At 38.8% G+C, this 12101-nt stretch overlaps 1 protein-coding gene across 1 annotated transcript in view; it reads right to left on the reverse strand.

Moving 5' to 3' along the window:
* Positions 1-1247: 1247 nt before the first annotated feature.
* The window catches only part of ITGA9 (integrin subunit alpha 9), a 224514-nt gene continuing 213660 nt past the window's right edge, over positions 1248-12101 (reverse strand). The window contains exon 28 of the mRNA XM_009273508.1: positions 1248-1346. Coding sequence (XP_009271783.1) covers positions 1248-1346 — 99 coding nt within the window. The remainder of the gene's footprint in view (positions 1347-12101) is intronic.

The raw sequence follows: 12101 nt of genomic DNA on the forward strand, positions 1-12101 counted from the left end.
AGTAACGTCTGCACCTTGACTAAACCTCCTTCTTAATGCTTGAGGAATGATGACATTCAGTACTTGGAACACCCTGATAGGGAATCTCAAGATCCAAAGATCCAAACATTTTAACCCTTGCATCTACTTATTTCTCTTAAAATTATTATATAAACAAACTTATGACTCGTGTATGAAACTCACAAGGCAGGCATAATATGCTCATAGCTTGTAGCAATTTATCACTTGCTTTGATAGCAACAGATCACAATCATTAACAGTAGCTTAAAAACTATCCTTCTTAACATTAATATTAATACGGCCCCATTTTATTTTTTTTTAATTCCAAGGAATTTGTCAATGCCATAGTGGCTGGCCCAATGATATCCTTCTGGTATCTCAATTGTACAGTCCTAGGCCACTGTCAAAGTACTAGAGACTGCAAGAGAAAAATTCCCAAAGGAAAACATTCTGTGATGCTTTCTTCAGTGTGCCAAAGCAAGCTACAGGCCTTACTACATGTCACCAAGGAAGCGTTTTCATCCTCTCCCATTCAAGCCAGTAACGGATAGACGCAGATACAGAACGTCACATCTGTGTAATACTTTAGGTTCTTTAGTTTATAAATCAAACACCAAATTCAACTCAAAAAAAGAGATAGTGAAAAGACTTTGGCTTATTGCCATTAAATGGTCTATATACAACATTACCAAGCCTTGTGAATTAAGCATATGAGGATTTCAGCTACTTTGATCTGCAAATCTCTCTTTTCTCCCTTGCATCGAAGTTTAAAAGTACAATAGGATTTATATATACATATATGTATTTCCAAGGATTTAGCCAGATATCAGTGCTTGAGTGAACTATATAGCTATTCAATAGAAACTATAAAACATTGATACAAATATAAAGACATAATCAATATAAAAAGCTTATATTTATAAAAAATATTTTTAGGTAACAGTCTTCCCCTGAGGGTATACCACATAGTTGGATTCATAAATATTGCTCTGCACTGCAGCTTGGTTACCAAAGTTCAAAGTTCAGCTCTTAAATGAAGTGTAAATCGCTCCAGTCACCTGACATGGTTGCAGTGGTTGCCTCAGGATATGTTCCCTAGCCTGTTGGAGTGATAAAGACACAGCATCAACGGGGTCTCCGAAAAATCTGGAGAAGATTCCTTCTTCCACATATGGAAGATACGAGAGCAGGACCTATAGGCTAGCAAGCACGTGTCACATGACTGGGCTTTAGTTTTCGTGGGCAGTTCACTGATTTTTCTGGACCCAGTCCCAACTATCTTCATTCTCCTTTCTGCTCTTTTCAGCCTCAATAATTTCTTTGTACCTCCGGCGGAAGAAGCCCATCTGCAAATCAAGAAGAGATGACAGTGGTAAGTAACAGTATCATTAAATTGAAACTTACTTTGTCAGAAAACGGTGTGCAGAAAAAAATGGCACAGGTGTTAATATCTAGTTTCTCCTAGTGCCAAATCTGGAATCATAGCTCTATGATTCATCAATATAAATGAGATCAAACCACGTCCCAAATCTTCATGAGTACTCTGCTCCTTATAGATGAACCACTCTGAGGAAAGAGTCCTCCTATATGAAACATGATTTTTAAAAAAATGCATATAAAGTATTTCTAATAAACACAGGCCAGAAGAGGCAGATACAGGTTTATTGGTTTCAAATAGAGACTAATGCAAAATTTGGATCTGAACCTAAAGCCAGGCTAGCACTTGGGTTCTGAGTAAATGCTGCCAGAGTTTTATGAACTGTGCTCTCAGTGTCCACAACTGCACAAAACAACAGAGATCAGAGGAATACAGTACGCCCACCTCCCAGCATCCAAATTCCGACTATCAGCCTTTTTTGTAAGAAACCCTCTTCCAGAAAAGCCCGCACCATCTACTGTCTATTGCAAGTGCTCCACCACCATTCTGAAGAGCTCTGCTGCCATTTCGGTGTACCTGTCTCCAGAAATATCAGCCCACTGCTGTACAACCACAGGTACTTCTCTTCCTGCCAGTAATCACTCTAAGTTCAGGTCTCAAATATTCTGTTTCTATTTCTATCCTTAATCATTTACGTTAAGATGCTTTGAAGGAAACCGATAGCTACAGCCTCTTCTTTTTGGTAAATTATTTCCCTTGTCCCATTGCTACCAGTTGTGTGATCTGCAGCTCAGAAGGCAAAATACAAGCCTGATCCTACAGAACGCAGAGCATCAACAATAACTCCTCCACAAGCTTTCAAGATACTGCAGGGCTGATAATCACTTTTGCATATCTTCTTGTTTCCTAAACCCTTGTACTTAGTTAAAGAAATGCAAGTGGTTTTCATTTCAGTTTGGATAAAAACCTCTCATATCTCTGGTTTTTTTAAGTCTTTCAAATAAACAAAAATTATTTTAATAACAGACGTTGGTAAGCATTCAAGAATAACCCCTCAAACTTAGCAGTGCACTATTGAGACCACTGAATCAATATTTTGTTCATCATAATTAAACATTTATGCAACTCCTACCACTCTAAACCTGTTTTTTCACTCCTGCTGGGTAAAACATGATGCTTTAGTCTTCCTTTATCAACCAGTTATTGCCATCCTTTATTCCCAAATTGGCCATATGTTGGAGTATTTTGTGCTGGTTTTGTCACTACTAAGTTTCTGTTAAGTTGGGCCTTTTAGTTTCAGTTCTTTAGCAACTTAAATTTTCTTCAAGTGTATTTTAATTCACAGGGGTCTGAAAGGCAGCTTGTTCAAAATGTCAAGGGTGCTTCTCCAGCAGAGCTTCCGAAAGCCCAGGTCCTTGCCAGTGCCCTCAGCTACATCCTGAATTCATGGCAACATGAGACCAGACACGCACCATCCTCTCACCACCCCTTACCTCCGCCACTTGGCTTCTGTGCAAAGGACACAGAAGCTGCAGCGTGGTCTAACAAGCCCCTTTTTTTTGATAACTGTGGACCACAGCCCTGAGGCATGCCATTAATCTAGAGACAGGTGTACCCTGCTGAGTGCATAGATGTACATTACACGCACACCTACAACCACTTTATAAATACACAATAGGTAGACATACACATAAACGCCTACGATCTCAATTTTACAGAGGTCCCATGACCTTCTGGAGGCCCCCACGAATAACTGGAATTAGACCTTAAAAGTAATTTGTTCATAGTCCTGTGCACAGTCAACGGACATAGCCTCTTTCCCATCTATCGTAAGCAAAGCTTTAGCTGCTTCTCAATACATGTAAATGCATGGATAATGGTAGTTCTATTCTGAAAAACCACCTCACAAAAGGGACACTGTTGAATTTTGGACGGTCATGTCTCCCTCGCCTCCTAGTATCTTTCTGAACAGTGTACACAAGGATTCAGAAAAAGAAGAGTTTCTCTAGTTCCCTATTCTTCAAACTTGCTCTAGAAGTCAGATCAAGTTCTTTCTGTAGCAGAAAAATATCATTACTAGTAATTTTTGTACTTGTTCCTACAAGCTATACAGTGCAAAGGATGTATTTTGAGAAGACATCCTCAAGACAGCACCATCACAAAATCCCAGTGAAATTTCACCGCTGATGCCAACATTCTTCAGCTCAATGGAGACTTGAAGCCAATAGCAAAAGTTTCCCTAGATTTTCACGGTCTAAAATGGAGGTCAATTATTTTATTGATAATGAAAAAAAAAAGTGCAAGAACCTACTACTCCTCCGTTGTTCTGCCCCAGTAGGATTAATCGTAGGTACTTATTTTAGTCACAGGAATCTGCAGATACTCCTTACATATGCTCAGGGAGCAGATGTGTTGAAGAAGTGGGTGCCATTTTTGTATTATCGGTTTTTATAACAGACCTACATGTTCTGCACATTAGAGAAGAAAATTGCCACAGGACTTTGTTTCCTAAGATTAACAAGAGAAGTTCAGTTTGTAGCTTTTAAAAACAGGTTTTAAACCCTTAAGGTTTCCATCCTTCATGCAACCACATCCTTGGTACAATAAAATCCTCTCGAAGTTATAATCAAAATTATAGAAAGGCTTTTTAATTTCCTTGAGGGCCAAACAAACAAAAGCAAGCTCCTTCCCACTGTTATTTTAATAAAAATTGTCTGTTTGTGAACATCTGCTTCAGGAATTATCTTTAAAAGTTGGTTATGATAGTTTTGGTATTTTACTATTTTGTTACTGGATACAGAATGCATTTGTGTAACTTTCCAGTGTGAGCTGAAGACCATAATAAATATTAAAGAAGCATGAAATCCTACATCTAGATGTGATTCCACTAGTAAGCTATATATGTTTACTTGCTGTAAATGATGTGGATAATCTAAAATTATGTAGAGGAATTAAATTAAGCGCAAGCAAAAAGAGAAACTGGACCTTAAGGATTTTTTTTTTTTACATTTTTTTAAAATAGCAGTCAGGGATTAGATATATTTCCCATCCCTGAAAGGCAAGGATGTGCTTTGTTATGGGATACTGTTCCTTAGCATTAACACTGCATATTTCTACTTCACGTGATAGAGTCCCTATCTATCCCTATCTAAAAAAGGGGTTTTTTTGGTAATGGCCATGAAGAAATCACAACGTAGTCATTGTCTCACAAGAGACCACAAAACCCACATATCCATCTCCTTACAATAAATGGATTTCATTAAAAATGACAGCAATATTAACCCATATGGTGAGGGCTGATAAGTGCCTGTGGCAAGCCGGAGAGAACAAGTGAATTTAACACACAGTGAGGAGATACAGGGATAATGAGGAGGAGGACACTTGGACCACAGCAAGAGAATTGATGCAACATGGGGCTGAGTATATATTGGCTCTTTTGTCACTGGGGCAGAAGTGACACCAGAAGGTCTCTTTTCTGTTGCTAATGCAAAGCCCTTAAGGGAGCTCAGAAAACCCAGTGAGGACAGCACTACGGGGACTCAGTCCTGGATTTCAAGCAGGTAGAGGAGGAGAGATCCTCAGCTTTAACAGGAGCATTGCTGTGATCTCATTTGTGGAATGGGTGTTTTACAGTGGGCCAATGGTCTCCGACCCATGTTTCATGGGCAATGAGTCTCTAATATTGTTCAATTCTCCCAAACTTTGCTTTCCATATATACAGACATACGTGTGTGTGTACACATACAGATGTATGTATATAGCAAAGGAATACCCAAGCCCAGAGCCGTGACCCCATCATGCAATCTGTGAGTTCACAACACCACATCCAAGGAAAGGACTGATGACAATATTTTGATCAGTAAACCTCTGCCTAGGGAAGGCACTCACAAGAGGAAGAGCAACAGGAGAACATATTTACAGGAGGCAAGGAGAGAGTACTGTGGGAAGCTGAAGGGTTATAATGGAAGAAGAGGCATCAGCCACCAAAGACAATGCAGGAAATGAGAAAAGCAAACTACAGTCAGCATTTCAGAGTTGGGTGAAAATTATTTGGGAAGGCTGAGCGGGCCCTCTTCAATTATGGGCCTTTCCGGTCAGTGTGGCTGAAAGAAAGGTCTCAGGAGCAGGAGACTGCTCAGCATGCACCATGCTTTACTCTTAACCCCGGCAGACCTCACCAGAGGGGAACTGCTACACCAAGGGCGCCATGTCCTACTTCATTTCTTCTGTGCACAAACACAGAGTAGAAAGAGGGCCATTGAAGACTTTGGGAATATAGAGATAGTCCCGAAATCCTGGGGCTATCAGTGTCACTCACAATGGATTCATGTCCCATGCCAGGGAAAGGTGAGGGCGTCTGAATTGTCTGTGAATCCACAAACTGCCATGTTTCACATCTACCATGATAAACTGCAAAGATGTCTGCTTACTTTGAAGCAAATCCAAACAAATTCAGGCAAAGCCAAACAAAATGGAAGGAAAAAGCTGGCCTGGTCTTTACCAGAAGTGACAAACAATAACCAGTCCTTTCTGGAGGTTCTTCAAGTAAGTATTAGATCTGCTATAAACAGGTGGCTTAGATTCAAAACCTGAAACCATCCATAGGTTTTACACACATCCTTTAATTTAGTTATTCCAGCCCATGTACCCTTTTCTAGCATAACCCTACTGCCATCTACAGTATATGCTGAGCAGAAAGCATGTTCCTGGCAACACTGAACAATAAAGCAACAGAAAATCTGTGTTACTTGTAGGCTGGGGAATTACATCTGTTATTGTGAAGTTATTTCTTGCCATGCGACAGCACTGTCAAGTCCTCTATCCAATCTTGAGTATTTAAAGTCTCTTTCACTAGCACACACAACTCCCTTTAGCCATCGTGCCAGGTTTAAATCCCTTAAAAATCACAGATAAGTCATATCTAACAACACTCGCATAAAATTACATTCTTCAAGCACTCAAACTGAAAACTTCAGTCAAAGTGATTTCAAAGTGTTGAATTAACATCACAATAAATTATTGTCTTTTTTTCTGCTGCTATTTTCTGCACATCCAAAGGCTAATCACTGAATTACTGGACTTTATATTTTTCTAAACTCCAAAAGTATAAACATTTAGCCAACATTTCCAGCAGTACCACAGTTCCTGTGGCTATCTCTCTAGGGTGCCAATTATAAGTATGTTTGACGAGTGATGATATTATGAAATAAAATTTAATCCGCAGTTGGGAAAAACCAAAGCTGATCAGAGGGCAAGCAATATCACTGCCTTTGTTATATTCACTGTTGGGTAAATGTCTAAAGCATTTTTATCATGCGCAGCGAGGCTTATTCTCCCAGTCAAATAAAAAGAGAAAGAGTGGATTGTAGAAGAATGGTTATTTTTGTATTTTTTTTAAAAAGTCTTTTTCCCATTAACATCATCCATTAAGAAACAAGAAAAAATTTATAAGAACAGTTACACACTGCTGTAAAAAAAAATTATGTCTTGATTTACAGTAATGTTTCTAGACCATAACAGAGCTAGGAATAGAGGTTTGTGAACGACAATATTCAAACAGAATCCAAAACTATATCAGAGACTTTTGCCACTTTTTGTACAATTTTTTAATTAAGTTTCTCTAGTGTATACTGAGGTACTAAGCTGCACACAAAAAGTATTGATTTTTATCAGTATGGCTCTGCTGACAAATGTCTTCTAATGGAGGTTACTGAACACAGTACAAACCAACAAGTAAAAAGAAAAGAGAGCAAAGTAAGTACTGACATAGGTGTAACTAAGAAATACAATGAAATTTGAGAAGCACTGAAGAAATCTCTCATTGAACTAGGCTTTGACAAAATACTTTGGGTTCGGTGCCTTAATCACAAGCTGTCTTTCCTCTATTATACAGTTTCTTTATCTAGTATAAAGCACTATCCAGCCATACCTGATGAACAGTCTGGACTTACATCATGAATCTTTTACTGCCACATGTCTTTAATCTAGGCAGAGGTCCCAAGCCATTCACCTCGTGGCCCTTCAGAAAGAATTAACTTACTCTTCACCTTTTTTGGGTGCGTGCCCCTTGGGCACTTCTCCCTTCTCATAAACAGTACCACAGCTAGAAAAATATGCAGCTAATCATGGTTCAAAGCGGGGCCAGGAACCTCACACCAAGCAAGATGCCACCAGTCGGCAGAGCAGCAACACCCCCAATCTCTGCAACGCAGTGCTGCTGAGATTGGAAGCATGGAGTGTTTCCCCATGCAGAGATCGATCACCGGTTATTAAGTGCATCTCACTTTACTACTGCTAAGAAGGCAGCAAAAAATACTTTTCACTTGGGTTCGCGTGGCCCTGGATAATTCTGGCAAGCCATCAGCTCCAAGAGGATGCACTGCTTCCTTCCTCCCAATTAAAGGACCCTTGCACAGTACAAGAGGGGTCATGAACGGATATTGTGTTATCAGCTTGTCCATAGAGGACTGGCAAACTGCCACCGCCTGGGCCCCCCTGTGAGGAAAAGGCATGTTTGGAAAGCAGCCACGTGTCCTGCCTGTAGTTAAAGGAGAAACTGTATATTTAGGAGGAAGGATGATAGTGTGGCTAAGGTAAGCTCAAGAGGCCTCGAGTGGTCTGGCTTTGATTATTCAGTCTTTCATTGGCTTTTTGAGAGGCAAATCCCTTAACTTTCCTGTAATGTAGGTCTTCATTTGCTCAGTGAAACATGTACAAGAAAATAAATACATATGCTTCAAACATCACCATTCCACAAGTGGCTGGTGTGTGTGTGTATGTGTACATATACAATATATACTTTGTATATATACACAATACTATATATACTTATGCAGCTGGGGAACTGAGGCAAAGAGAAGTTCAGCAGCTTGCTCAAAGATAAGTTCTCCTCTACAAACACTTTGTTTAGCTACTATGGAAGAATTTGATACCTAGCATTTGATATCTGATCCCAATGTATTGCAACAGATAGACATTGCTATGGCAGAAAAGAATTAGCAATGTACACGAAATTGCACTCAACTTTGAAGTTACTTTCATATAGCCTGGCTAACTGACTTAAGATATTACTGCTGATACCTAGGGTGAAGATCTTTAGTCCTCCATAGATTTTAGAAGGAATTTTTTTTTTTTTACATGCTGTAGTAGTAAAACAAGCATAGTTTTTAAACACACATTTTATTAGGCAGTTACTTTGTAATGTTGAAATAATAAGAAAAACTTTTTCTCTATTTTTGCTAAAAACAGTCAGTCAATTCATAAACTTAGCTCAAGCGATCATTAAATAAACTATTAATTTAACCAAATGCTTTATGTCTCTCTCAAAGGCCAAGTTTTCAAAAAACAGTCACTAAGGCTACGTACCTCGAAGTAGATACATAATTCAGACTAGCAGCATGCATGGAAAAGATGTATTTAGGTGTGCGAAAGAGATAACTGCATACAGAGATGGACACCGGTACAGACAATCTAATTTAGTACTTTGGGTTTTTTTAATATAACATGCCTTGTTGTTGTCACTGATGCTAGAGTGTCACCCCACTCTAAACACGAAGCCCAGTCATCAATAATTTGTTCCTCTAACCACTTCTCGTGCAACTTTTCTCCCAGGAGTTGTTCAGTTGGCTTCAATGGACCTACTTGCTAATGCTGTGAATAAAGCTGGTAGTTCTGGTGTCCACCCTTGGAATATCTTTGGCATGTAGGTAAGATCCAGTTTGCCTCAGACAAGACTCATTCACCTAGCATTTGATTCACTTGTGCATACATAATATATTTTGTTAAGGACTCAGTACCTACAGTACTTTAGAAATGAAGAGAACTCCAGTGACTGGACTTTTAAAGATCTTTCAGTGCTGAGTTCTGGTAACTTGAGTTTAATTGAAGCATGAACTTCTTGCAGGATGGTAACTGTGTACAGTAACTTGCACAACAGATGTTACCAGTATACTTATAAGTGTAATCAAAAAACGAATTAGCCAACATTAAAACTTATAAACACTTCCAAATAGTTTAAATATTTTTTCCTATTGCAAAATTTTTCTAAGTAGTTTATTTTTTGAAAAGTCATAGAATGAGCACAGCCATCATCCAAAGTTCATCTCTGATTATCAGTCTCAAAAATTAGAAAGAACACAATGTCTACTGCAGATATGTCTGGACAAATTACTATATACTGATTTCTTAAATTTCAGCAGGGAATGTGACAGTGATTGGATATATCATTCCTGTAAGTGCAATTAATTTAAGACATATCTCAATCCATATTATCCATTTCCTCTCCAAAGAAAAAAAGAAAAACTACTGAAATATTTCTGGCTTTATTTGAAAACCAGAGACTAAACATTAAAGACTATTTCTGGAATCAATAAAAAGTAGCTTTACAATCATATTTTGATATATTTGACCTGCCAAAAATATTTGAATGAAAGTTGTACTATGTCCATAATTATCAGAATAAGTTACTTTCATGGGTTTAGCTGAACCAGGAGAAAATGGCTATGGCTGGTGTAAGTCATAATACAGCATTTCCCACTGTGACACCAAGCCTAAAGAGAGAATTCAGATTATGCAAGTCACATTTTCTCTGTTATTGGCATTCGGGTCTGAGGGATGCTATCGACTTCCAATAAATACACGTTGTGTTCCGGCAGTGGGGAACCTTGGAACCTTAGGTACTTATTTGCAATTTTTCAGTCTACACACTTATTCTTTTTCTGGTTTGGGCTCCTGAAAATGATGGCTATCTTCTTTTCAGAAAGACATTCTGAACCACAACCCGACCTCTCTCTTGCCAGTGGATTCAATTTGTTCACACGGTGCCAGGACGAGAGCAACATAGCTGCAATGGCTGTGATGTTCTCAAAGTGCCCTGGCATACACAGCTCCCATTTGGAGGACACTGAGACCAGAGAGAATGCTCAGCCACAACATTACTGTTGTACATTTACATAGCTTATTTTATCCGGAAAGATAACAAAGGCATTTCACAAGTATTGGACACACACCACCACTGAAATGTTGCCAGCCATGCTCTGGAGGGTGGTGAACAAATACTACATGGCAGCCAGCAAACTCACTGGGGAAGGCAGTGTTTTGGCTACAACAGCAGCATTAACCATTTACTTGTGTAAGAACAAATAAAAGATGCCCAAACTCAATCTTCCTGTAACTTTCAGTCAGAATTCAAAAAGCACAGCAAATCACCCAAATAATCTACTGTAGAAAACCCAACATTTCAATCAGTGTTGCAGGAATACAAACCCTTTTGGTCTTGGGAAGCCAAGAGTCTACAAACATTTTGTGATGCTCACTTTGGTCCAGGAAAAGGCAACATAATAAAACACAGTTTTGACTGTTCTTTAAGAAAACAAGCAGACTTCAAATGATCCACCTAACTTCTCCCTGGTCAAAAAGTCGTTATTTATACAGACAACCAACCCCTTCCACTGCTCTATTCCCTCCTCAAGGTTTCCTAGCTGCTATACATAATGAAGATCTATCCATGTTTGGGAGGTAATACGGGTTTGGTTTTGAATCACAGAAGTTAATTATCACCTGACTGCATTTTTATTATTTATAACAGGATAATATTGAAAAAGCCTAATTCTAGGCCTACTGAACCTAGAATCTGTGTCAAAAAAGTAGTACACCAGAGAAGCCTACATATGAGATGGCAAGTAACAACTTACTTGTAGCAACTAGATAAATGGGTAACAAAAGCAACAAAATGAAAAGTTTATCAGAAAAACTCTATAGAATGCAATGATTTGAGCACTACGGAAAAACGAATTTTAGAGAACACAAATGAAGTCACAGTTTTTGCAGTTTTGATGGACAGACAGGACAGGTACAGGCTATGTAGTTCCTACAGGTAGGGATGATACTTTTATAAGTGAGACAAGCTGAAAAATGAGAGGACAAAGCTGGGCAGGAACTTGGAAGAAGTGTGAGAAACTAGTGTTGACATGGTTTTAAACTGAGGAGAGATGGTGGAGAAGGAAAAAAAAAAAGCTGAAAAATATGAGAGGACAGCTGGGCAGGAACTTGGAAGAAGTGTGAGAAACTAGTGTTGACATGGTTTTAAACTGAGAGAGATGGTGGAGAAGGAAAAAAAAAAAGCAAAAGGAGAAGTATAGACTTCTCTTAACAAGTTCCGAGGCAGCTGGTGCATCCATCTACATACCTACAGGGAAGACCTTTGTGAGCTGTGCAATCCACCCTTCCCATCATTAGCCCCTAGTAAGTGCTCTCACAGCAAGTTGAGCCAACTGTCTCGTTTATCTGAACATCAATTATGATTCTTAATTTTAAAACATCGCCATAGTAAATAATGGTTTATTCTTGGAATTATATGTACAGAAAGCAAGAAGCATGTGAACTCTGAATGGGCACAACAACTTTCATCAAAGATATGAAACAGCACTCAGTTTCAACAGGTTTCTCTGTCCCCACCTCTAAAACCAACATTTGAAGCTATACAGCTGTGATAATGGGGGGGTTACACCCACCTGGGAGACTTTTTTAATTGAAAAGTGTTCTTCCTGGAAAGATTATATATATAAATAGATTACAGATAGAAATACATAGATTATAGATAGATATATAGAGAGGAGAGAGAGAGAGAAAAAAAAAAAGCCAGACTTCTTCTGTACACTGAAATCTGAAGAGGTTTTGTGCCATAACTGTATGCGCCTATGCACCTCTGGGGAATTAAAAAAAA

The sequence above is a fragment of the Aptenodytes forsteri genome, unplaced genomic scaffold (genome assembly GCF_000699145.1).
Source record: "Aptenodytes forsteri isolate BGI_AS27 unplaced genomic scaffold, ASM69914v1 Scaffold270, whole genome shotgun sequence".
NCBI classification, from domain to species: domain Eukaryota; kingdom Metazoa; phylum Chordata; class Aves; order Sphenisciformes; family Spheniscidae; genus Aptenodytes; species Aptenodytes forsteri.